Source organism: Aythya marila, assembly GCF_965140915.1.
Source record: "Aythya marila genome assembly, chromosome: 2".
In the NCBI taxonomy this organism is placed as follows: Eukaryota; Metazoa; Chordata; class Aves; order Anseriformes; family Anatidae; genus Aythya; species Aythya marila.
The window spans coordinates 127,611,233-127,638,693 of NC_139043.1; the positions used below are offsets into that span (position 1 = coordinate 127,611,233).

The window sequence follows — 27,461 nt, forward strand, 5'->3', positions numbered from 1 at the left end:
GTTATAGAAACTTTCACTTCCAGATCTTTCTGCAAAAATTCCTGTTCTCTCAGAAAGCCTGGCGAGACCAATGGTCCAAATGCCAAGTTAAGAATGCAGTACTACATGTGTGTGCTGGAGGGAGGAAGGCATCTTGTGAGGAGGGCATCCTGCAGAAAGACAGAGGGGAGGACAGCAGCTGCTGCTTTACCTGCTTCATCTCACTGCACCACATGCTAAAACAGAGGCATAGGAACACAGCTGATGCCTTTTCCTCAGCAGAGACCAGCACTAACATGCTGCTCCTGTCCTGCAAACCCCTGGGGACAGTGGATCTTCGCAGAAGACCTCTGCTGGTATGGATCTCCCTCCCAGGTGACACCAAGATTTGCAGCCCTTCCTCTCCCTTTTCCCTGCTCAGATCAGCTCTCCCTCATGGTTTGTAACAAATCTTTGCCACATGTGCAGTTTTTCAGAGGGAGAAAGCAAAATTTTTTTGCTTTTATTTCAGCATGGGATTTTTCCCACTCCTCCAGCTAGTTATAAAGCATCATTTAATACTAACGCTGGTGTAAAGAAACTATTCAGAACAGATTATTGTCTTTAAAAATGTTTTTAGCTAATTTTTGTGTGTGTGTCTGTGTGTGTGTGATCTACACCCAGAGGAATTCACAGAGCCATGCTATGCCAAGGGGATCCAGCAGTGATGTACAGGATGGGTGGTGCTAGAGCAGAGCTGGCACTGCCACCCGGCATGGCATTGCCATCAATGTCCATGACAGCACCTAGCAAGCACTACAGCATTATTCCTTCACACCAAAAATAAATTCTTAGATTATTCCTCTACAAGAGAAAACAGTATGAACTGTTTAAATTCAGGTTTGCTCTGAAAACAGATGTTGTGCTGTCAGGCCTGAGATCCCAAATGAATTACCCCGAGGGTAAAAAGATATCGTAAGCCAACCCACAGACATGCCTGCGGGTGCAAAAGGCAGGGTAGTGTGAATGAACTTATCCCTCTGAAAACACAGAGTGACTACTTTGCATTAACTTACTACAGTGTGGTAATTTATTTTTGTACCTAAGTCCTCAGTATTTCTTGCTAACTAATTCCTCAGGAAGCTAATCCATGCAGTACTTGACTTGAGAAGTGTTATTGCTTCCTAAGCTCCCAAGCCATACCTGTTGCAGCTGGAGCAGAGGAAGATGAGGAAGGTGAGGAACAGGAGTGTTGTCACAGCTGCCAGGCTTCCCCACAGGATGATGTGGACCCGTCCACTGCTGAAGAAGCCACTGTCTGGTCCCATGATACTAGCAGGAGCTGGTGTCACTTGGGGATGGAGAGGTTACTCCTTGGAGAAGGCTGGCATCTGTGCTGAACGCAGCTTCTGTTTCTGCAGAAAGAAGAACATCTTTGGAAGTTAGCACAGATTTTGAAGATAATGAATCTGACAACTCCAAATCTGACAGGAGAGGTTTTCAAAACCAGATCTTACAAAAAAACAGTTTTGACTACAAGACAGCCAGCCAAAGATATTTTCAGCTACGTTTCTGATGGTGACATAGAACAAACTTTGTCAAGTATTAACACAAGCTGTTATGTATCTACAATCTCAACATGAATAAAATGTAGTACAACATCTCCGTACTCACACTTTGAAGAAGAAAGTTTATAAATCCATTTCAGGGACCAGAGCAGTCTATTTTGCAATGTTATTTGTTAACTTCATTGAAACGTGAGCTTTCAAAAACAACAACTTCTGCAAAGTTAACACAACATAATTGCAGCAGGACTTTACCTCCTTCCCTTGTCTCCTGCCTCCATGGGATTTGGTGTTTCAAGTACAATGATAAGAAAGTTAGATAAGATTTTAAAAGGAATAATGCAAAAATCTTTCTCACAGCAGATCAGATCTAATCTTTTAATCTGTTTCTATGTGCGATACTTATTTTCTTAATAGTTGGTCTGAAGAGTGGTCTGAAGAGTAGTAATATTGATTTTTATTTTTATTTTTTTGCTTTTCTCCAACTAAATTGACACCTAAGATAACAACTAATGAGAAAAATAGACACGATGTTTTTTAGAACTTGAACAAACACAACTTTTGCTACAGCACAGCAGCCCCTGCAGACACTTCCTGGGTTAACAGCATTTACAATCCGTAAGTTTTGTTATTCAATATGTTCAATATTGTTAATATAACATACTGTTGACATATGGCAAAATTAAAAAAAAAAAAAAAAGAAAAAAGAAAAAAGAAAAAAAAATCTTTCATTCTGCACAGCTGAAGATATCTCTTTCTGCATAATTTAAAAATAAGTAATACAATTGCAGACTTTCAGCCTTATTTTGGGATTGATAAACTCTCAGGTAGAATACAATGGTCAAGAAAGGAGTAGTTATCTTATGGGAATAAAAAAAAGCATCCCAAACATAAGACTGAATAATGACTTAAATCAACATGACTTACTTTCAAATTTTCAGCTACATTTCTGATGGTGACATAGAAAAAACCTTGTCAGACATTAATACAAAATATACTTTAATTGTATGTATATATTTTTGTTTATGCAAGTTTATGCATATCAAATATGTATGTACAAATGTATATATATTTCTACAGCACCAGAAGCACATTTTTTTAATAACAAATTCAATGTGGTACCAACATCATATCTGTATCAAAAACCACTATGTCACCATTTTGTTACTAAAATATTATGAAAAAAAAGTTTAATTTCTAGAAAAATGCCAGTCACATCAAAGGAAATCTGTTGAGTCAGCAGAATAAACAACCGAGTTATTTTACTATGTAGAAAGTAATGTTTCTGTTCCCGTGCAAAATTGGTTCATTGATTTCCATCATGCAGGATCAGACTTCCAGACACCTTCTAAAAAGAACCAATTCTAACCAATTTCTCCATGGTGAAAACAAAATTTAAGTTATTAATGATATTGCAGTAGCTTGAAGAGGTGAGAAACAAACATGGAATTTATTAATTTTTCTGAGGCATTCTAGCCATGTCCAATTTACCCTGGTTTGCATTTGTTGTGGGGAACAGAGAATATGCGGAATAATATGAAAAAGACCAAAAGATGGAGAAGTTTATGAAAGAATAAAAAAGTTGCTGGTCCTAGGAAGATAGGCTTAAAAGTGTAGTTGAGTATTTCTGGTTTGGCCAAGTAACTGGAAAGTCAGATAATCTGTAACTTTACAAAACCCATAAATACAAAGGATGGGAAGGGAGCAGCAGGTGTCACATGTTGTACAAGTGCTGGATGTGTTTTACTCATAGTTTTGAGTAGCAGTAAGTGCCCAACAGCATTTTAGTTGTCTTCTTTCTTAGTTTTCTCAATAAATAAGTATATAAATTTAGAGAACATGAATGAGGAAAAAAAATCCAGATTTTTTTCAAATATTAGGCAAAAAAAGGTAAGAAGAATAGAGATTTCAAAGTATGTTTCTGAAAACAGAAATACGTGGTTATTTTTTTTTTGGAGCAGGCATAAAGTTGTCTTGAATGATATTTACTCTGAAGAGCAATACTGTTCTCCTCTCAAAAGACTAAGCGATGTGCCAAAAGCTAACACAGCAGAAAAAGTTTCTCTACATGTAAGGCTGCTGGCCTTTAAATACAGACAATATTGGAGCTAAGGAAAGCTAAGGATGCATGGTGTAAAGACACACAGGAAAGCTGCATCCCTTGAAAACTTCAGCACAGTTAGGAAGTTGTGCGATGAGCAGAAGCTTTTTAAGCTGAGCTTAAAAAGAAGTGAGATCACAGAGAGAGCCAAGGGAGAGAGATGTGTGAGTGCCAAGACGTGCAAGACTGAAGCCAGAAATGAGAAACCCCACCAGGCAGAAGCCAAATGGAGGAAAGCAAATGACCAAGGACAGAAACTGTACTTGTTCTGCAGTGAAAGGCCAAGAATGCAGACACCAAAGCTTTGACTGTAAATTGAGAGAAAAAGGTCAGAAATGGTCAAGTGCTGTGGCATTTCTAGCTCCTGGAGGAGTTTGGCATCTGTGCAAAAGGACCTGGAAGCTGCTCAACAGTTCTGCTTTAAGTACAGAACAGCAACAAGTAAATATAATACAAACAAAGCATGTATATTCACCCTGTGTTGAAGACGGCACCCTTCTCAGGTGGTGCCGTCAGAGGACTCAATCCTACTGTTCAATGCCTCCCAAACTATGAGGTTAAAACAGTTTTCATTCAGGTAGGTGCATTTGACACAGGAAAGCTTCTGGAAGCTGGACAAGCACCCACCAACTACCATGACCAGCCTGGGACAGAAACCTGACAGAGGACAGTGAAAATACAACGGACTCGTCTGTTTCCACTTGGGCAATGCCTGGGCACTAAAAGTTTAATGTGCGGTTAATATAATGGATTTTGGAGTTGCTTCAGAAGCTAGTTTTAAGCAGAAACTTACTTGCAATCATGACTATGGAACAATAAGCAGCTGTCAAAAATCTCCTAGACACCTGAAATGGTTAACTACTGCTTTCACAATAAAAAGTTATATCGTGCTGCCCTCTGGTGAGGCTTTCTGTTAGGGGAAAGGTATTTGTGCCTGCTGTCCTCACGGCTACGGCTCGTGTGATGGTGCTTCAGAGGTGAAAAAAACCCTGCTGCTAAGGATGGAGTTTCACAGAGTCTGTCATCTCCCTGGCTCGAAAAAATATCCTGATACTACCCTTGAAAGACTGCCAGACTTGAATAGCTTAACCTTGAGGGGAGACACCAGTGGGACAGGATAATGGTCAGCTGAACTGACTTTTTTTCAGTATGTGAAGATCTTTGAAGATGATTTCTCTAGCTGCACTCTTTCCAGAAAAAGGCAAGGGTATCTTTCTTCAGAAATCTCAAGTTACTAGTGACACCAAAGTGTCCCCCCCCCCCCCCCCCGCCCCCCAAAATAAATAAATAAATAAATAAATAAAGACTAATAAAGACAGACCTGGGGTACCTGGATAAGAAAACTTATTTCATCTAGGGCAAAGTGCCAATGATGGCTTGCGTTCACATTTCAAAATCATTATCAGTTCAGAAAACTAATTCTTACATTATATTGAATAGAATTTCTCCTTCTTGTTGGAACTTTCTCTTGCTTTTTAGACATCAATATTTACCATTAGTGGAATCTATACAACAAATAACACCCATAGCCATTTCTTCAAAATTGCAGTTAAATGCACAATTATGTTTGTAGTTTCAGAAAGAGGGATATTTCACTACATGACCCGCACTTTTACTGTGAATAATGTGTTGTTTTTCATTATGAGTGCTGTAGGGATAAAGCACAGCTCAGGCATTTCAGAGTGAGGACAGAAGGGTACAATGTGCAAGCAATTTGAACGTGAGATATACAAAAGAGCGTGGGAAGGCTGCAATTTTTGGGAGTGCATAGAGTGAGAACATCAGCTCATGAGGGAGCTGCTGCAAAAGCTTGGATCGAGACCTGGACTCCTTTCAAGCCTGGGGATGGCCAGATCCTGTGCATGCAGACCCGGTGGCCTGGGAGTCACAACAGGAGATGATGGCGTGTGCCCATGCCCACTGCCAGGGCTGAGGCTCTCCATGGGCACTTCTCCCACCAACCATCCCCTCAGTGTCCTCTCACTGCTTCTGGGCTTTGCCACCATTTCATTCATGTCCTGTTACAAACCATGTTAGGCCCACGTTTCAATCAGCTTCCATGGGGAAATGGGTGGGAAAAGCCAATGGCTCCGCATTTCTGGTTTCCTTAATGAATTATAGATAGATTCTAGGCAAGGGAAGAAATTGTTCTGAAAACTGAGTGACTTTGGATGTGAAAACCCAAACGCGAGAGGACAGGAGAGACACTGGGATGGCTCAGGATCACAGCTCTCTGTCCTGAGCTGTCAGACCAGGAGCTTTGTGGGCCTGCCCCTGTGTTGAGCTTCCCTCTCAGGCTGCAAGGCCTCCTCGCACTCACTTCTCCTGCCCACTTCTCCCATTTCCAGTACCTCCAGTTACTATGATAGCATCACTAAACTATAAAACAGTTTAGTCACATCATCTGGGTTGGAAGATCCTCTCCACCCTACTAGAGCAGACCTAGAAGGGACTGGGGAGAGTGGGGAAGAAGGCCTTGGAGGTGCGAGTATCATCATGGATGTAGCTCCCTTTATCCTTTAGTGCTGTCTGGAAGTGGCCCCTCAGTGTTTCCTTTCTGCAGCTTGCCACAGCTGGTGGACTCCTGATAGCAAAACTTCACACAATGCCCAAATTTTGGGATGCCATCAAGGCTGCACCTGCCCCTGCATGGGCAAAATAATTCGGCCAAACTTTTCACAGGTATCTACTACTGCAGATCCTGGTGTGAAGTCTGTCTGCAGGAGGCAGTGGGAGTTGTGCTCAAGATCACATCCACAGTAGTAAATTAAACATGTATGGGACAATTGTCATGTATTGGAGTCAACTGGCATGGCACAGCCTATCTCCATAAGGTTAAACTTACTTCTTCTCCATAAAATGGTGGTTGTCCACCAACCTGCCCATCAGGAGTGGTCCCTAGCCTAAGTTAACTCCTGAGCTCTGCTTGAGATTAGTTTGGAAAAGAGCCACTGACTGCAAGCAAAAGCACACCTCTGGCTGCTCTAACTTGTTAAAAACCGATCCTTCCTATCTCAGACTGAGAATCAGAATTTAGTGGGTCCTTTTGACCTCATGCCCCTGTGCTAGAAATCCTCCTATTCTCTCAGCACTCCTACACCACAGGATGTGCCCACCTTTCTACCCAGCCTGGCTCTTCTCATTAGCTCCCAGTTCCTGTCTGTCTGCTCACTACCCACTTCTGTTTGCTGCCTGAGGCAATCACCTAATTTATAAGTAGCTAAAACAATGCTAACACAGCAATAAGCATGCATGGGTACCTAATAAAGTAAGTACAAAGACATGGAAATTTTATCAAAAAGCAAAAATTCAGATAATTCACAGGCATTTCTACATTAAAATAGATGACACTATAGAACAGCCTGAATACAAAAACGTTATCCTTGCTTTAAATTGGTGCTAGGTACTTAAGAGTAATTGCACACTATTAGATGCTTCTGGAGACAACAGGCGACAGGACTGCTGTCTACACTGAGGTCCTGCTTGCAGAAACTCTCCCTACACCACCATGCTACCAGAATCAAGACTGAGGCTTCTGCAAATGCGCTGTAGAAAAGTTGTATGACCAATCTGTGCTAGTTTTTCTGCACCTGTCTTATGGTGTTTCAGCTTCTAGTTGATTATATTTAGAGCCAGTACTGAACTATGCAAACATTAAGACCAAGATCACGTTTTTCAGTGTCTAATGTATTTCACTTTTGGGGTTGGTGTGCACTAAATCAGAACAAATCCTTCCCTATGACAGATTAACGCTCTCCTAGTGCAGTTGCATTTTGAGCTACTTGGCTTGGCAGCACCCATGTAACTGGAACAGTTGAAGACAAAAAGACACGTCTTATTGCAAGCAGTCGGGAACTGCTACAGCAGACCAGATGTGCACATAATTAAGGGCTGGTCCTGAAAGCCTGATGCTGGAAGGAATTACTGACATGGACTATAGCACTGCTGTAGGCTGTCAGATGAGCCTTGCTGAGGCTGTGCGTGCCGTAAGCCTTCAAAAAAGCTCACGTTTCTGCTTTGTGAAACAGCAGAATGATGAGGTCCTGATCTAATCCCCCACTGTATCTACTTTTACAGAAATCACTGCTGGCTTATCAAAGATCTGTGTGTGCTCTATAATGCAAAAACAGACCCCAGACAAAACTGAGCAGTCCCAAACTACCAGTCACTTTTAACCCCTTTTAAGCATTAACATCCCTCAAAGAGAAACCAAGTATCTCTGAAACCATCTATCTGTGGCATCACAGAAATCATTTAAAAAGGCCTGTGTCTCAGTAAATGCTGACCTACACTGCCACCTGCACTCAACCCACCCATGCCATGTCAGACCTTGTCACCTGAAGGTCAACATATTCAAAGTTGAACTGACTTCTACATATTGCTCTCTATTCCTATTAGAATTTTAGCAATTCACAAACTCAGAGCCATCACCAAATATCTTTTCTTTCCTTACGTATTGCTCCCAATTCCACAACCTCCAGGCACAGAACATCATAAAATCTCCCTTCTGCCGCTTCCAATTCTGCATCAGAAACTTGTACCTCTGCCTCAGGTGTATTCCAGCTTGAGCAATATCACGCCGTGCTTCCTCGCTTCCCTCTGCCTAGCCTTCCTCCTGCTGCTCACTTCTTCACAGCCTGCCTCCCCTGTGAAGCTCCCGTTTCCCAACCCTCCCTATGCTCCCAGTGGTCCTAATTGCACACAAGCCTGCATCGTAGGCATTTCCTCCTCCTCAGAAAGACATTCTGGAAAGCGGCAAAAATCAAGACAGTTACATGAACAATTAGCACATGAATTCAAGAACTTGCTTCAAGTCAGCAGAATAATTTCTATAAAAATGGTGGAGAAGTTTAGAAAATAATAGATTTTATTATTCAGAAAACAAGAGCAAGGTTTTCTAGCAGACTGTAGAACTGGATTTTCAAAGGAGGGTGAGCATAATTGTATGTGAATGTGACTGTGTCCCAGCAAAGTAGAGCCTGCAACCAGGGGTTAATAAATGTGCATAATTACACACCTAACTTGTCACGTAGCTAGCACTGTTATTTGCCACATCCACAAGGTCTTTCTGTGTATAAGCCATACGCTCACAAATCTCTGCCGAAAGTATCTGATGCTATAAATCAGGTCTTACACCAACGTGATTTTAAACTAACAGCCTAGAGCTCACAAATTCATGCCAGGGTGGGTGACAACATTACTCCTGTGTCACTGATAAGAGAACTACCCGTTACCAGCCCAGCAAACCCCCAGCACAAGCTGGGACAAACCAGTGCTGAGGACAGAGCTTTCAAGCACAGAGCCCTGGCAGCTGCTGGGGAAGAAACTGATAATGAAGCCTCTGTGAAACAGCTCGCAGGAACTATACTGCATATTTTCTCCAGGCTTTAGCAGCCAAGCAATGACTGTCTTGAATGCTCCAGCAGAAAAGCTTTATCTGATGAGTGACCATGCCAAAGACTACAGCTTAATTGTAGCATATTATTCTCTTTCCCACACCCCCACACTATCCCATATTGCTTTCTGGCTGCAGTGAGGTAATTAGACCATGATTACTGCATACTTTAGAGCATATAGAAATGAAAGCTGTCTTTGTGATTTTTTTTCCAGCTCTGACACTATTATTCCTAAAAGCTTTGCTTTTCCGGGAACTGGATGTTATTTCTTATTAAACACGGCCTGTTTATAATTGTACTTTGCTGGTTATAATTCTACCATGCCAAGTGCCCTTTTAGCCTTTGCAGTGCAACAACCCTCTACATGAAGTGGTTTGATCAAACCTTTTGCAAACTCAGGTAATAATAATGGAAATGGAACTAACTCAGAACGTAGGCACACACAGAGACTGCCTCCGCGACCTGACCTAAAAGACCTCTAAACTCCATGTCAGTCTTATCCATTTTTCAAACTGATGTCCCAATCAGGCCCATGAAACACAATGGAGAGACAGTACTTTTCCAGAGGCTACCTCCGACTTCCAAAAGACCCTGAACTTTTAAAGATATGGGAGTTCGCAAAATATGCACTAGCAAAACACAATGCTCTGATTGTCTGTGATGAAATGCTGCCACAGAAGTGGGATACTTTTTAAAGAAAGGCTACTTCATAAGGGTGGATTTCAACTTATGTGTGTTTAAATCTCTAAAACCAGGCTTCTGCTCACTCAGACACTATCTAAATGATCCGGGCTGAGAGGTCTCACCTCCTATACTTATCACAGGAGGACATTAGATGACTTTCAGTGACTACATGTAGATGCTTAACTTTTACATTGGTAAAATTTTAGTAAATATAATGAAATTAACTATACCTAAACTGAGAAATTTTAAAAATGCCTCGTACCAAAATGTTTGGGTATTAGGGCCTTTTAATACACCATGAGTGAGATCCCCCCCAAACTGAAACATACCAAAATAATTCCAGCTTTGAAAAACCTAAACAAAATAATTTTTAAACTAAAAAGCCCACATCACTGAGTGCCAACACTAGCATGTAGTTTAAAACTTGGAAAGAAAGGAGTGTTCCAGGGAAGCCAAGGGGAAGTCCATGGAGGTAAAGCACAATTCCGTAAGAAGGGCTTGTTATATTTAAGATTAAATAATCTCAAAGATAAAGAAATTAGTGAGAATTGAGCTGTGTAATACCCTGCAGTATTAGAAGTAGCAGTCAGTCATTTAGCTTAGTGACAGACAAATTTAAAGAAAGAAAAAAAATGTTCACATTTACATTTTGTAAAGTCGAAGATCTACTCCAGGTTCAAATTTCTTCACTCCATTCAGAAAAGTGATTTTTCAACTTAGCATTTGCATTTCATTAGAAATGCCAGCTTTTCTCTTAATTATTCAGCACACATATGCAAGACCTTCTGCATTGCTACAGATCTAGATGTTTTATCTAGATCAGGCCAATGCAGCACATTAGAGATTCTTTGTGTAAATAACTTCTTTCTCACAAAAAAGAGCCCAAGACAGAGAATGCTGTTGAAGAGACCTTTGGCAGAGATGAGAACTGATCCCAGATACCTGGAGTCCCCAGCCAGTGCCATATTTTCATCATCTTTCTTTTCTCCTTCAGGTTGGAAACACAGGTCTCCTGCTGTTGTACCATTTCATTGCAATTTCCCTCCAAGATGGGCACAGAGATTTCATTCTGTTGCTCCTACTGGAAATAGTAGGTGGGGAAAGAGCTGGGGCTAATGCAAATGATGATTGCCTGTGATATACCAGCACATCCTGCAGCATCTCCTCCACACCAAGGCACACACAGTGTCCCATTTGCCAGCCAGAGCAGCATGGGGTAATGAGATAAAACCAATCAAACTAATTCCTTCCTCAACACTGGCTTGCTGGCATTTCTTTCTCCAGCTTTCCTACTGTGAAGAGTGAAATAGAAAACTCTGGACTTGATCCCAATGGACTGAGGCAATAAAAGCTAATCTGCAGTCCTATGGGAATGATCCATGAGCAGGGTTCCCTCCACGCACACCCAAACCCCTCACTCCCTCCTCCACAGCAAATACGATTATAAGATCTAATGAGCTGCAACTAATGCAATTCTGAACGTCTTCACAGCTAATGAAAAACAGGTCTTCTCCTTTGAGGTTTAATTGAGATATTTGGTTCATATGGGGAAAGAATCTCCCCATAAAGCTAGGCATGAATACTGCACTTATATATCCAGCAAGGACAGTTGTCTGTCAATTTTTCATCTCTTTCTCCTGATGGCTAGCTATCTGATGGAGAGATCTGTGCTGAAGAGCTGTGTACGAAAATATCTGTGATGGGAAATGAAGTTCATGAAATAAAACTTCTCATGTCATTTCAAGGAAAATCTCTAGTCTGAATGTCATCTACTAACCACCACTTTGCAATATGAACTTGAAATAAACAGAGCATTTCCTCAACAAGAATAACTTGTAATCTCTAATAAAAACACACCCCTTGCTTCTTAAGCAAGAATCAGAAGACAGAATTGGGCCTGTAGCTTGGAAACTTGAATTTGCTCATTCACAACCAACTGACTAAAAAAATATATCATTTTTTTCCCTTTCCTCCAGTCTGCTCTTTCTGCTGCCTGTTGGCATCAATGTTTCTGCAATTTAAGAATCACTGACGCTGTGAGACTTCCCCTGCCTCTGTGCTTTCCTCTGTTACTATCATTAGCACGACTTTAGCAGGAAGACCTACGATATGTGTAGCACTGCAGAGATAAAGACAAGTACATCAATCCCACTGCAGAAAGTTTTACCACTACTTTGAGCGAAGAACTGCCAAAGCATTATGACAGACAAGCAATTGCTGGTAGGTGAGAATTGTGGAGCATCACATCACTTCCCACAGTCTATGAATCAATAACCCGCCTGCCTTTTCTTCTTCCATTTTTTGGCTTTGTGCTGACCCAATCGTTACTTTTCTCCCCCAAAGAAATTGGTCTTGTTAAGGCTTTGAAGGTGAAGAATAAGAAGGGAATTTGATGAAAACCGAGGTTGGATACAGCATAACTGTTCTCCAGGGAGAAGAGAGAAAGTCAAAACTGGGCCAGTAAGAAGAATAGTCTTACACTGGTGATATATGAGGGGAAAAGCAGTTTGAAAGGTGTGTGTGGCTGGCCAGCAGTATCCACCTCTTCTTTAAAGCCTTTCAGCTGTGCAGACGTGACCACGGCACGGACACACACATGCAGCTGCACCTGCCTCCACCTGCACGCATGCCATGAAAGCAGCCACTGCCTCTGCTCCCACATGACCAGGAAATGACTTCACCAAGCAGTGTTTAATCTGCTTTATCCTTGTTCTTTGAACAGTGTGCCATGCTCAGGCCTGCTGTAATGCTCTCCTGAATATGGCTTATTTTAACGGATAACCTAACACTAATGGGGAACAAACAGGCGTTTCATCCTTTTCCATTGCTTAGGGAGACAAATTTATTGTAAAGAAGTCAGATTCTGCAGATGGGAAACAGTTCAATGGGACAGTTTTGGAAAGAAAGCATTCACCAATCAAGAGGGTGACTGCTAGTTATTGAAAGCTGAAACGCTTACAGGTTAACTTGATGGCAGCGACAGCAAATTAATTTTTGCTTTTGTTGAAAGATTTTCTTGACTATGACGAAAAGCTGGCTAACTGCCTGAAAAGCAGAGGTCGTGCAGCTCTCTGTGTTCTTTGATGCAGTATCTAGTTGATGTGCTACTTTCAGAAAAACAACTGTGACTTCCTTTTGGAGAACTCTTTTTGGATTTTCAGCTGACAAGTAACACATGACCACAGACCTTAGCTTGGAGCAGTTGCTAGACTACTTGCCTTTCTATTTCAATGAGTTATTCAAGAGAAACTCAAGCCTAAGTTTGGCTGAAAGAAAGCAAAAACAACAGAAAGACTCCACTCACTTTATCCCAGTTTCACAAGCCTAAAAATAGCAGAAGGGAGCTAATGGATTTTATGTGGACAGGGATGAGAACCCAGATTGGTGAGGGGAAATTTATTCTTAGAAAAATCCCTCATTCTGGAATTGTTACACACAGGCATGTGCTGACCCAAATAGATCATGGCTCCTATCATTCCCTAGTGCATTCAAACAGATAAAATGCTGATGTGCACCAAAAACGTTTTGGGAAAACAGCAAGCAAAATCTGCATGGAAACTGCCAGAAAAAGAAAAAGCACAGCAGCTGGTACACAAAAGCTAACAGGCAACGACAGCACTGCTGGCAAACACAGGTGAAGTGAAAGCAAGGAAAAGACAAAATGATGATGAAAAATTCAAAGGTCTGCCCGAATGGATGGAGAAAATAAGGCAGATACCATAGAATACCTACTGCTATCTTGGAAAGATAGCCATTTGAGCCGCTTCAGGATGCCCAATTTATTCCAGTATACTAGTGCTGCCTAGCCTCAGGGACACTGGTTTTCCCTTGATGCCTTTTTCTGGCTTGGCTTTGCAGATATGATAGTGGAGATGGACAACTTGATGCAAGAACAGCAGGGGATTGGTACCCCTCTGGCACGGCAGCTGGAGGCCAGCCGAGATAGCCTAAGGCATTTAAAGCAGCTTTATGTGCCCTGCCTGACAGCACTAGCTCGTGGCACACGCAGAGGCTTCAGGCACTACTGGGAACTCCCCACAACACCCACGGCACCTGGATGTGGCTGGCAGAGGTGGCACAGGACCTACAGGGAATGCTTGTGCTTTCCAAATAGAGATTAAAGACCAGGAAAAACATCCCAGAGCATCCCATATGCTTCTGGGTGGGGAGTTGAGGGAGGCCCTGGTCTCTGCTACAGTGAGGCTAGAAGGTGCCTGCAGGTACTGCCCAAAATCTGGGAGTCTTAATTTGCAGTTGAATCTCATACCAGTATACATAAGTGTTAAACAGATACAAACATCTTCATCTACAATCATTTCTTACACAAGTGCTGAATACAGTTAGCACTAAATCCTTGTTAGAAAGCAATAAGGATTTATGTAGGGATGAAACATTTCAGTCCAGTATCAAAAGAACTATTTTCTGCAAGCAGAACAATGCCAGAGCATCACAGTCCTTCCAGCTGGCAAAACTGAAAGGGAATAGCCAGATTTTCCAAAATGTTCCATACCACAGACCCTATAATGTTTAATTATCTGATGATGCTTAGGACCCTGGGTAGAGAAGAGAAGAAGCAAATAAAACCACATGAATCTGGCCATCATTTGAGTATTTAAGACCCATCTGTGGAGCATCAATTTGTGTGCCCTTACCAACATTGTGTTAAATATCCCCATGCATCTACAGAATACATGTGTAAGCATGGGATTAACAAACAACTGTCAAAAGATTTCAGAAACAAAACAAAACAATGCAAAGCAAAAACCAAAACACATTCTTCTCCCTTTGTGAACCTATTACAATGAAGTATTTATTTCCCTGTAGTTTTTCCTCACTAAAATTTTGTGTTACTGTAAAGAGATAGGTATGCAGGGAACTTCTGGCCCAATTCTGTTCTTACATAAAAGCTGAAAACAGAAAGTGGTCCCGTCTCTGGAATTAAGTGCAACTGCAGATTTCTTTTTATTTAAAGCACCATTAACATAAGTATCCAAGTGCTGAAATATTAAAACTGCAATAGAGGCTATTATTTGCTCAACAAATTTACATCAAAATAAAATATATAATAAACTTTTTTTTTTTTTTTTTTAATTCAAGTAGAGAGACCGGAAAAAAAAAATTACAAGAAAAAGCAGACACCTTAGAAAATCATACAAAAGTATTCCTGCTGCAACAGAGTTCCCAGGAATTTTGAAAATTTAAGTCAAGTCATGGAGTTATTTTGTAGGCTGTTCTGCTTTTGTCTTTATTACCGGTGTGCTGCTATGAAAAAAATATCCAGATACCCTGTGGTTAGTGCTAAGCATTAGTTACTATCTCATGAAAGCAAGTTGAAACTTAAATGTCAGTCTTCAGTGTAAATCTGCTGAGATTTAGTCTCTTCCCAGAGTAAATCTATTATACCTCAGTAAATAGATAGGATATAAATAAAGTAGGAGCTCGGCAGAGTTTAAAATAGGAATTGCCACTGTATTAACAGGCTTATGGGCAATGTTACTTAGAAGTATTTGTTTTAAAGTCTCAGCAGGCTCGTCCTGATGCCTATGGTGTAAAGCCATCTGCTGAACAGACAGAATCGATCTCTGAGTGTGTCCTGCTTGGTTTGTAAATTTACCTACTGTGACTAAGTACATAACTCATTATTAAAAACAGTCAGACCTGATCTTTCCTGAGGGTAAACTAATGCTTCTCATCATCCTTTTGAAAAAAAAAGCGTGCAGGAGATAAGGAATAGGTAAGGCATTTAAATGAGACATTATTTGAAAGGTTTACTCCCATGGCCTGACTCAACATGCAAATGTGGACTCCCAATCAACTTTGCAAGAAAATTGTAATTCATAATTGGCATTTCTAAAGCATTTTCACAAAGCTGTGTAAATATTGACTAATTAGCCACACAAGAAGCCTGTGGGGTAGGTGAGTAAGTACACCAACCCTCTTAAGTATCTGAGCAATTTACTGGCCTCTCCTGCGGAGGGGACTGAGCAGTTGGGGGGGTTTCCAGCCCCATACCCTTTGCCAGCCCACATTGCTCTGACCTCTGATGTGTCACCTGCTCCTCTGCTCTGAAGGTTGGATGAGATCAGCTCTATTTTAGAAGAGCTCTGAGAATAGTGGGCAAACCTCAGTTCATCATCCAAAAGTCCCATTTAAAAAAACCACCTTGTTATTCAAATGTCAAAATAAAACCTGAGGATTTGATCTAACTACATACATTATTTACCTGATGATGGTCACCCGTTCTACTTGAGGAACACTCAAAAAATGTAGTGCACTATTATGGCCTACTCCCAGAAACAAAGTGTGAGTAGGATACTTTTAACTAAATTTTAGAAATAGACCTCCACGTGTGTGTACTAAGACACTCCTTTACTTAAAAATCAGTGAACTCTTCCTCAACAAGGTTCAATAAGGCCACGTGCAAAGGCCAGGCTGGGACATCCTGATCTAGTGGGAGGTGTCCTGGCCCGTGGCAGGGATGTTGGATCTAAATGGCCCCTTCCAACCTAAGCTATCCTGTGACTCTAACCACCACATACCCTCAATGAAGGGTGAAGGAAGTGCGAAAGTCCTGCTGGAGCCTCCAAGAGGACCTACCCTTCATCATGTAATAAAACACTGAAGTTGAAGTTAACGTCATTAGCCTAGAAGAAGGGTCTAAAAACAGAGTGAAGATCCTTGGAGGCTACATCATCTAGAAAGTCAAATACACCACTGAAAACTGTTTCCATCAAATCCAGTTCTACAAATTAATTGTCCCTTAAGAAAGAAATAATTACTCACTAGTGTCTTAGGCTTTCTGGTTTAAAAGATCAAGTGCTAATGGTGGCTTTATTCCAGAGCTTTGTTAATAATTGCCATGTTCAGGGGTGACAAAGGTATTTTCCAAACAATTGCATTATCACAAGCTTACAATGTATACAACGTACACAATATGACTAATTTTTGTTTGGTATAATCCTGCTTTGTCTATTGAAGCCATTGGTTGCGTCTCATTTCAGCTGCAATCTCTTTAGGACAAAGATTGTGACCCTGTGATTTTGTAGAGCCTCACTCACAGTTAAAATGGTATATAAATTAAATAAATAAGAAGAAATTAAACTGCAGGAATTTATTCTCCTTTTATCAGGAATTTGTAAGTGAGGATGAAAATAGTTTTAAATGTATTTTATTATGATAATTTCTTCCAGAGATCTGGTTATCTTTGTTTTTTTTAGATATTGGGTGATGCCTTTGAATTTAAGTGTGGCAACAATCCAGGTAAAAATGGTAAACAGGGAAAAGCAAATTAACCTGTTGTCTGCTTGAGTACTAAATCCAGTGTTATTCCACTCTGAAGCTCATTCTTCAGCCTGGTTCATGTGTAACTGCTGGTAAAATACCAACATGTTAATGCTTTTTAACTATGGCCTTAGTTACCTACTCTGAGCAAGGCTAGACAAAACAAGCAGTAGAAATAGAGCAGAACTGGATGCCCTAGAGAGCAAATTTCTTCAAGAAAACCCCAAACCAAAGGAGTACAGACTCAATATGTGACTCAATATATAAAGTGACTCAATATGATAAAAGGGCAAAAAGGGCCTCTGTACTCAGAAGGTTTATACTGGCAGGAAGAACAGAGAAGCAGTGCAATGAAAATTACTAATATTGTCTACAGAGTTTGTCTCCCTTTCTTTCTAAGCCCAAATAACTGGTGGATCACATCACTGAAAGAAGGCACTCCAGGCCATTTGCCCCTGCTCTCATGCTGCCCCTCAGCTCAGGCCACCTGAAAGGTGTGTGAGATGACCTGCTGTGGTCCAGGGTTAACTCTGGAGGGCTGGTGACTTTGGCACAGACACGGTCCCCAAGCCAGGCTGTTTTAATAAGTGCTCAGTGGCTTGGGCCACTGCAGGGCCAGGAACAGCCAGAAACATGCCATCAGTGGTAATATAGTAGAATGATAAGCCAAGGCTTATCTCCAATGAAGTTCCATATGGCATGCTTTTTTGTGCACACATCTTTATCTTCTTCAGGACTTTGAGAGAGAGAAAAAAAAAAAAAAAAAAAAAAAAAAGAAACACATCAGTTTTTATCTCTGTATAGAAATACACTCATGAAAACAAGTGTTCAGCCTGCTCTGAGGCTTTGACAAGTAGCTCAAAGGACCTCAGGAGACTGTCGAGCTCTTGCACCTGCAGCTGGAGAGTAGTGAAAAGAAACGGATACTTTGGTCTTTAAGAATAAAGCATGAAGACTAGGTAAGTGCCTCTTTTCATGTACACTGGTGTTCACCTACAGCATGTAAAATCCAGCAGTACTGGTAAAATGGACTGATAAATTGTCTTAGGTAGCCTTCTGCTCCTAGAGACCAGCAACTTCACACAGCTGTAAGGTGAGCTATCTGCTCCCTATGCCTAGAGCTTGTAATTATGGATTCCCCAACCTTCAAGCCACCAAGCCTAACAGGACACTTCAAACTCATTGTTTTCTAATCGTGCCTTTCTTTTTGCTAAACAACACTAAAACCTGTAAAGGGAACAGCACATGACATCAACTCTGTGCAGTAGGTTGGAAAATTCACCCATTTGCACAGTGTTGATAATGTCCTAAAACGGGCATTCACCCTCGAAAGGCATTAGCATGTAACAGCAGCTGCTCATCCTCTGAGCACAGATGAGTGTTGGAAAGAAGTGCTGAGAGGCTTTGTCCTAGAATTACGTGTCACTGTTTAAAACATGATGTGAAGAAATTATTTTAATTGCCCATACCAGTCTGGGAATGAAATGGTCCTGCTCACTAGCTTGGTAGGAGAGGTGCAAACTTTTTTCTTTAGTCAGAGTGTTGTTTGAGAAGAACACGTACATGCCTGAAAATCTGGAAAGCCTCACCGTGAAATAAAATGAAATAAAATAATCCCAATAATATAGCTTTGCAAAATACTAGCTAGTACTGATAGTGTTTAGCCATGTCTCACATAGGAAGATCCGATTTCTTGCAAGCATTAGCAATGAAAGAGCACAAACTGTTATTTCTGAGATAAATGTTCCAGTTCAAATGTCACAGACCACATCAAAGGCATTCACAGCTGGTTCTGGGATTTAAAGAGGGGAAAAGAAAAAGACTTACACTGCCATAGAAAGGTTGGTGGTGATCACAGTGCTAATGACCACAAGAGAAAGATGAGATTTTTTTTAAGCATCATTATCTAGTGGCCTTGAGTGCTAATCAAAACAAGGACTATAATGCCTACTTTAATGGGGTTTGTCTCAGTAATGCTCCTAAATGGAATAAACTACATTAAACACAGACAAGCTATGAAGAAAGATAAATGGCAAAACAATACACCAAAAAAACTAAAGATTCTTTTAATCTGCTGTTAACTGAGTTACCATCCATGGCATTCACAGTTAAATGCAGTTTTATAATCCATTTGTTGAATTGGACAACTAAAACAGAAACGTTGCTGTTCTCCTGCTTAAAACAACAGATTAAATAAGGCCCAAATTAACCTCCAGAACAGCTGGTTTGGTGAATACTGTAACATAACAGACTGCATATTTACCTTTTTACTTCTTTACAATTAAGGAAAGTAGCTCCCCTGGAGTTTTTTTTTCTGAAGTAAATAGAGGGAATTTGCCCTCACCTAGGGAGTCCTGCAGATCAGCTGAGCTTCAGCACATGACAGGGAAGATGCTCCAGCAGACTGAGGACCCCCCCATGGCCACTGCCAGCCCCCACAGCTCCAATGCAGCAGAGATAGACACAAATGGATCTCAGCAGGCTTTGGATCACCCTCTGAATGTTTATGGGAAGGGACACTGAATGCCAGGAAGATTGGTGCATCGCCATTTACCTCCTTCTTCTTGTGCCTTTGGCCTTGCTCATCTCTCCTCTGCATATGCTGGCCCAACATGTAGCTATGCTCACTTTTTTGACCTTGATATCCTGGAAGATGAGTTACACTTGAACCCCTCAGTGGGGATTTAATGGGTTTTCTATTGTATCTACATTGCTGTACCTCTCACACTCAGCTGGGAGGATCCTCAACGTCTGAGAAAGAATGCAGACTATAAGATTTTTATCAGACATGTTCTTGCCAGAAGAGGTGACAATTTACAGATAAAATGACAGTCAAGACATAGAGGTGTTGACATTTTTATGTTCATTTAGATGCAAGACTGAATTGATGCTAAAGGTCCAGTGTTGGGAAGATGGAATAGCTCTTTGTCCATGCTGTACACAAAATGTAGGATCATGCACCTTATCTTGATGAAGTTTTCAATAAGGATCTTTAAAAACTGGAGCTGTAGCTTAGAAAACATAATTTATTCTATAATAAATGGGTTCACCCCAGTATTCCAGAGGAAAAAAAAATCCTATGGTTTGTATTGCTTTTGTAAAATGGTCGATCTCCTGCACTCAAGGGACTGTGAAAGGTCAGTGGTGTTGAATATACATGATTTATAAAGTACTCTGGGATGAGAGGTGCTGTGTAAATGTAAAATATTATTAGAGCATACTCTACTTAATTGACATACACTGAAATGAAATTGGCTGTGCCACAAGAGCAGAGCTAAGAAACTAATTTAGTCTGATGACAGTGGCTTGTCTACAGCTAGTGACAGTCTATGGCAGCTTAAATATAAACTCATCTCACAGACAGACTTACCTAATGCTGAAAGTTATTGCTGTTCACCTGGACCAGGTCATAGGTAGATTTAAATTTGAAGACTGTGCTCCCTCCAGTCTTTCCATTAGAAATGACTAGGTGGGCAAAGATCAGAGGCTATTCTGCACCACGGTGTGGCTTCTGAGGTGTGGGAGTTCCTGTGCAGCCCAGCTACCCTCCCTAGAAATGCAAGAGCCAGTTCTCAGGTGTATGCCAGGGATGCTTGGGATGGGTCCTCACATGCCTCAGAAAGGTAGCCTCACTTTCAGGCTCAAAATACACATCTTATTTATCCCTGGTTTTCATGGAGACTACCAAGTTCCACCTAGAGATTTGATCCTTGAGACTTGTTAACTTACAACTATATCCAAAAAGGCTTCTTAAAAAACACAGTCTCATAACTGAGTGACAGCGAGCTGGACTGGACTAGCGGTCCTGCTGCTCCTCACTCACAGAGTTTCTGGCTTGGAGGGGAAATATAAATTATCCTTTCATGCACTTTTTGGGATTGATTCCAACTCCTCTCTTTCTTCTGACCACAACAGCCTATCCTTTAACACTGCAATAAATAATCAGTTTGAAGCAGATTTTAAAATGTTTTAACAGCTGACATTATTACTACATTTTACCATAAATGGAAAAATCCCTATTCCCCTTCCCAAACAAAGATGTAGATTGCAGATCATATTCTGAATTCTTTTTAAAACCTAGGCCAAAAGATCTCACCAGCACAATCTGTTCCCCTTCACATTATTATTTTCACTCTCACAGATTCTTTTATCTAATTCCTTTCCTCCCTGAAGTTTACAGTGTCATTCCAAAGATTTTTCAGCTACATTTCAACTCCCTCCTCTTAAATTCTCTCCCTCTCATCAACCATCTAAAGTTCTTTTTCAAATAGCAATATTTTCTTTCAGAAGAGCAATGCTATGAATTCAGTACTACAAACTAATCTGTTCCTACCTTTTCTCCCATGCTAAAACAAGCAGGTTTTTTTCTTTCTTAAAAAAAAATAAAATAACAAACTTACGAGGTTCCCATTCCTAAAGGGAAAATAGGAGTTCTTTTTTTCTGAATGTATCAATGCTTTCTCATGAAAATTGATATATCTGTCTGAGTGGTAAAGAAGATTTGGTTTATCTACATCTGAGAGAATAGTTACATGACGTTATTGCATAAAATGATTGATTTGCAGGCAACGGAAGTTTTATTTAAGAATAATGTCTAAGTTAGTCTCATCTACACAAAACAATTTGTATCTACACAAAAACAAAACCTACTCTATACTCAGAATAATTCCTGTCTTTACTGATGACTTAGACTATTTGGCTTCTTCTGTTCTCTCTGGATAATTTTTACTTTTAATAGATCTGCTCCTTTGGATACAGCAGCAATGGCAGACGATGCCACTTAGGCTACACTGGTTGTGATTTATCTGTGCTCCCACTGTAAGCATTTATCACTGGGGACTACTCTTCCCTTTTGTCTTTTCCTTGTATTTCGATAGCTCCTTCCCTAACAAGGAGAATGACAAAACACAATATAGGTTTTTAAACTAGGGAATGACATTTTAAGCTGAGATCTATGTGCAAATGTTTGTTTCCAGCTGTTTGAGCAAAGTAGCAGCACATCCAAGATAGATGTATACATATTAACCTTTTTTTGTAGTATAAGAAAAAATTATCTTAAAAAAATAAATCTCTCATATATGAAAAAAAAAAAAAAAAAAACCAACAAGGAATTACTTGCTTGGATGTTTACATAGACCTGTGCCTACAGAAATAATATCTAACTAATTTCTCATAAGTGATGGAGTCCAGTCAAATCCTCTGCGCCATTTCACCCTCTTTTGACATTAACAATCCACAGGCTAGAAAGGCACAGCCGAAGAAATCACCTCCAGATGTTTCTCCCATATAGGAATTTGAGGAATGGTTGATGACCATGTAGGGTCTCTACTTCTTTGCATTTACTAGATGATAAAGTTGAGTGGTATCTGGAGGATTCCATGATCTCTGCTATACCACTATTTTTCAGGACCTAACTCAGCACTGCAAGTTAAACCCATGTCTGGTTTCTTATCACATACCAATTGACCATCTTGTCCATGAGAAAGGTAAAAAGCCACAAGGCTGTTTCTTTATATACTCCAGGTCTTCACATTCAAGCAATAGCACCAAGTGTTTACAGTTCATTTTCCAGCATGTCCCTAAATTTCTCAGTGTCATGATCTTCAATATCACTTGCAATATTGGCATCTCGCAATTGCTCACGTCTACTTTTGTGACTTGGACACAAGTGCCATCCTTAAAGCCCTGTCCTCGAGCACTTAAGAAGTCAGTGTAGGTAGAGCTAATGAGCAACCTCTCTAAGCTTTCTAACAACTCTGCTTTCCTTTGAATCCAGCAACCAAAAAAACTCCACAACAAATGTGTGAATGAAATGAGGTGCTTCTTACTGTACCTATTTGCCTTTGTTGGTTCTGATCCTTGGAAACTTCTGCATTGACTCCATTGGCATGGTGAAAATAAGTCATAGCCAGAGGCATGGAGACATGCAGAGCATACTTATGGTTTAAGCTCTCCTCCAGAGTCCTCAGCCTCCCTGAAGCACACACCAGCCCTCCCATGACCTCAGATCCCCATCAATCATCAAAGTCCTTCCTTCTCAAGCTAATGCAGCAGCAACTTCCGATCATCTTGTGTCAGGCACATTTGTGTTTGTAATTCATTTCACACTATGCAATTCATTAAGCACTTTATTTTGATTACCATAATGTGTGAATGCAATTTTGTATCTCCTCTATACAGGGTCACTTTTATGTCAGCTCATTTTTGACTGCGACAGGCTTTTCCCATACTGAAGGCAAAACAGTGTTTACATTCAGTTAGTTAAAATATTTACATTGCACATTCAAATGATGCGCTTTCCCAGTGACAGGGCTCTCTGTGGTATTTCCTCCTGTACCTACTCTGCAGCGGAAACAGATGATTAAGATAAATATTCTGGGTGTCTCTAAACAAGCAGATTAGGGAAAAAAGCAGCACAGCTATACTATGCTAACATGCCTGGCCTTTGCAGTACCCATGCCAGCCATGCTGTCTGTCTAGCACTGCATGAAAGCCTGTCTTAAAGGACGCACATTTAGAAGAGCTACACGTTTTCCAGTCATTGCATTTCAGACAGATTCTCCATTCATTGATCATTCACTTGCCCGCTTGGTGCGCAAGGTGGGTTGAAGCATGATGTGTGTCAGTGCTGGGAGAGGAGGTAAGAACGGGGCTGCGACCATAGGATCACTTGTAGGAGGCACACAGAGAGGACAGGGGCTGCTGCTGAGTGAGACAGTGAAGTCCCACCACCCTCTTGTTTGGTAGCACTAAAGGAAGCCAAATTCTCCCCAAAAGGAGCAGACAAATGGCTGCTATATGACCCTATGGGATTGAGGAGAGAATCAGGAAAAGAAGGGAGGAGTTGAGCAGGAAAAGCAACACTACAGCTGGCAGGGGAAGGCCACAAAGTGGTAGCATTCCTGGGACTCAGGAAACCCACCAAACTCTATTCTTTTAATATAAATGAATAAAATACTGCAACTGATGCTCTGTAGAGACCTGCAGCACAAAGAGCTGTGCCAAAGGCCCGCGTGGCCCTCTCCCCAAATGGGCTGCTTGAAGCTCACAGGACAAAAAAAATAAAAAGGTATTAATGACTGTAAACTTTCATATCATTTAAGGCACATTATTATCTACACAATAAACAGTTAATTTTGATCACATGCTTGTCACTATCAAACGCATGCAAATCCTTCTGAAAGCAAAACAGATGCAGAGTGAATTAATTCCTCACATGGAAACTCAGCAGCAATGCAAAATTAGAAAGAAAGACTTATAATTCCCGACCCTCGGTGGGTGTGCTCCTTACCTTACAGCAATGCCCACGCAGGTCTGCATACGGGATGTCCCAGGCAGGGAGCAAAAGCTTCTGTGCTGAAAAAAAGATGATGCTCTGGTTAAGAGGTTACTGCAAAGGCTGTGCCTGTGCTGACGCCCATCACAAACTGCTGCATCTTTTTGTTTACAGAAACATATACAATAGATGAAAGTCGACTATGTAAGGGAAAGCTATCTATTTTAAATTGACCCTGCCTTGGTGTCGTGTACTCCAGAGGAAATGGGTTATAAACGCCACCGTATAAATGAGGCATGCAGCATTCAGCTCATGAACTTTAAGCAGGATAGTTTGATGTGTGGGAGACAAAGTTGTTTCACTTTTTCCAACTAATAGAGAATGAGACCATGTAACTGTTTGCCAATTGAAACATAGCAGTGAAAGAAATTGTAAAGTAAAGCAACAGACTCTACACCATCCTAACCCAGTGTATTCACAGTAATAACTGAGCAATTCTGATTTAACTGAAAACTGTATTTATCCAAGGACATTTTTATTTCCTGACATGAGTGCCTACAGCAAAGCATCTGCTGAATAATGGATGTGAACTGCAGCCAACTTAATCACTCTGGTTCCATTTTTTGGCTTCTGCAGACGAGCTCCAGTTTGGGATTCCCACCCTTGCTGGTCCCCAAGAAGTCCAAGATCATTCAGCATCTAACCTCAGGCTCCACTCCTCCCTCTCCTGGGGGTAACAACAGACAAATGTTATTTCCTCCAGACTTCCTCACCTGCTGTCCCACTTGGACAGCTATCCATCGGTTGCACAGCTGGATAATTTGGCTGGCCACCTAGCCAGTGCCACTGGTTTTGGCAGATGGGTGCCCAGGGTGATCGGCACCAGCTGCTGCTGTCACTGGTGGGATGTTTTCCAGAGTTTCTCATTCAAGGCAACACGGTTGTTCCTTGAAACAGTTGCTCCCTGAAGATTAAGGCCAAGCAGCAGCACAAGAGCTGTGTGTGTCCCCTGGGGCTGGTATGTGCCACCAGACGAACAGGAGGCACCAGCTATGCCCTTTCAAATCCCAGGCGACCAAAGGAGCTGCCACAGACATGCTGGAAAAAAAAGAGCAGAGCCCTGCAGTGCACAAATGACACTGTCCTCCTCTCTGATATCCCCCTTGTAAAAATCCCCCCCCCCCCAAAATCCCAGTATCTTTCAAAGACTGTTTGTGACAGTCAGCGCTCCAAACCTGGAGCTGTGCTAGGGATGTGCAGTGCTTGTGCCTGCAGGCACATCAGCCAGGGCACACAGCATGAGCAGCAGCCACTGGGTGCTCACCTCTACCACCACTGTCATTATCTACCAAATCAGCAGCACAAACTCTCAGGAATACAGTTAACAACTGTAAGGAACAAACAGCAATAAGGACAGCAAGAAAGACCTTGAGAGTTGCTCAGACAAAATATATCTTCATTTTAAAAATAGAAAAATAACAACAACAACAAAAAAACAACCACACACACTAAAAATATCATTGAAGTAGTAAGGACACAGGAGAAATAACTGCACACCGGCATAAAATCTGTTTAGCACAGTCTGCCTACTCTTAGTTATTCCAAAGTGGTTGAAAAAAAATAAATGCATTTTTATTTCTGCTGAGGTGTGTGGAACAAATGTTAATTTTTTTCCCACTGAACGGAGCAGTTTATGCACCCTGAGTACCTGCAGGGGTGAGGAACTGCTAATAGGAAGAAGTATTTACCTTGCCTAATGGCTGTATGTTAATGTATTTCTATTAGCAAAACCCGTTTAACGTTGCATATGTATAGTAGCTTCTGGCTTAGAAAGTATGAAAGAAAGCACGAGACGAAATGGTCTTTTCTCTCTCTGATGGGAACACAGATTTTTCTCACTGATTGTAATGCAAACCAAACCCTCACACAGGGATCAGACGAACTCCAAACACCCCCAGCTGCAGCATGACAGCCACGGAGCTGCTGTCCTGCAGAGCCCCACGGACTCCAAACTTCTCCCTGCGCTGTCACACACCCTTCAATTAATAACCAGACAGCGGCAATCACCGCCGTGCCACCACAGGGATAAGCGGCAATCACCGCCGTGCCACCACATTACCTCCGCGTCCAGACCCCCATTTCTGCTGTGCGGAGGACACCAGGAGGAGCTGTCAGCAGCTCGGATAATGCAGCTCCAGGAGCTCCAGCCCCGACCTCCTTCACTTTGCGATTCTGCATGCATGGCCGGACCTCCACCTTGGCGGCTGCCAGCCCGCGGCAGCCCGCGCACAAAGCTGCCTCTGTCCGCCCTGGCAGCGGGCTCTATCACAAAGACACCCTAATGTGCAGCAATGCACTTCTACTTTCCTTCTTCCCGCTTATTCTGATGAGGAGAGGTGAGGGAAAGAAGCAGTGTATTTTTGATCAGCCGAAGCCTCGCTGCGTTACCAGGAGGTGGTGGCTGGAGGGGAGGTGAAGGCCGTGGCAGTGGCTCCCCGCTTCACCTCACATGTTTTTTTCTCAGGGCTGTGGGTGGCTGCGTGAGCAAGCATCGGAAGCAGGGGAGGAGTCACCCCAAGTGCAACTCTCGACTCGAAGCCTTGGCTGTGATGAACAGCAGTCTGGTGACACAGCAGGGCCAGCGCTACAAAGGCCACCCCACCCGCCCACCCAAACCTCCACTCGTGGCTGCGGGACGCAGTGGCGATACTGTGCTGCCACAGGGCTCTGGAGCCACACACACCCCACAGCTCCTGGCCAGGCTGGCCAGTCATCTCCTCCACATGGCAGTGACATTTTCCTGCTCCAGAAGGCAGGAAAATGATATGCTTTCCTCACCCAAAAATTGTGTGATGAGGCAACAGGTCACCCTCCCGGCAGCTGTTTGCAGCTGTCAGTATGTGGAGAGGAAAGTGGCAGCACTTCTAAGAGGCAAGCCTTTCACAATTACATGCCTATATATATTTTTTTTCCCTCTTAAAAAGCACACTCTCATATGTGCACAGCATACATTCCAAGTTTGTTTTCTTTTCTATCAGCAAATGAGAAGTTATCTTGCCCTGCCTGCAGGGAAGTGAGCGGCGATTCCTGCTGAGACCAACTGGAATTTCACAGTTTAACTCAAATGTTCCCAAGCCAAGCTACATGACGCATGGTAGCCGTTCCACATTTCTTCACATTAATTATAATTCAGACCTTAA

The 27,461-nt window shown here is 41.7% G+C and overlaps 1 protein-coding gene across 4 annotated transcripts in view; it reads right to left on the bottom strand.

The window, feature by feature from the left end:
• Positions 1–27,461, bottom strand: part of PAG1 (phosphoprotein membrane anchor with glycosphingolipid microdomains 1) — a 109,110-nt gene that overhangs the window by 20,846 nt on the left and 60,803 nt on the right. For 2 of the 4 annotated variants that reach the window (XR_014316997.1, XM_082754287.1), the window contains exons 3-4: positions 24,277–24,341; positions 1,162–1,373 (exon numbers count right to left, since the gene is read on the bottom strand). Coding sequence is in view for 3 of the 4 variants with exons in the window: in XM_082754287.1 (XP_082610413.1) it covers positions 1,162–1,286 (125 nt within the window). In the remaining variant the exon portion in view is untranslated. Of the gene's footprint in view, positions 1–1,161; positions 1,374–8,165; positions 8,240–24,276; positions 24,342–27,461 lie in introns of those variants that run through there. The other 2 variants (XM_082754288.1, XM_082754289.1) reach the window with 2 other exon arrangements.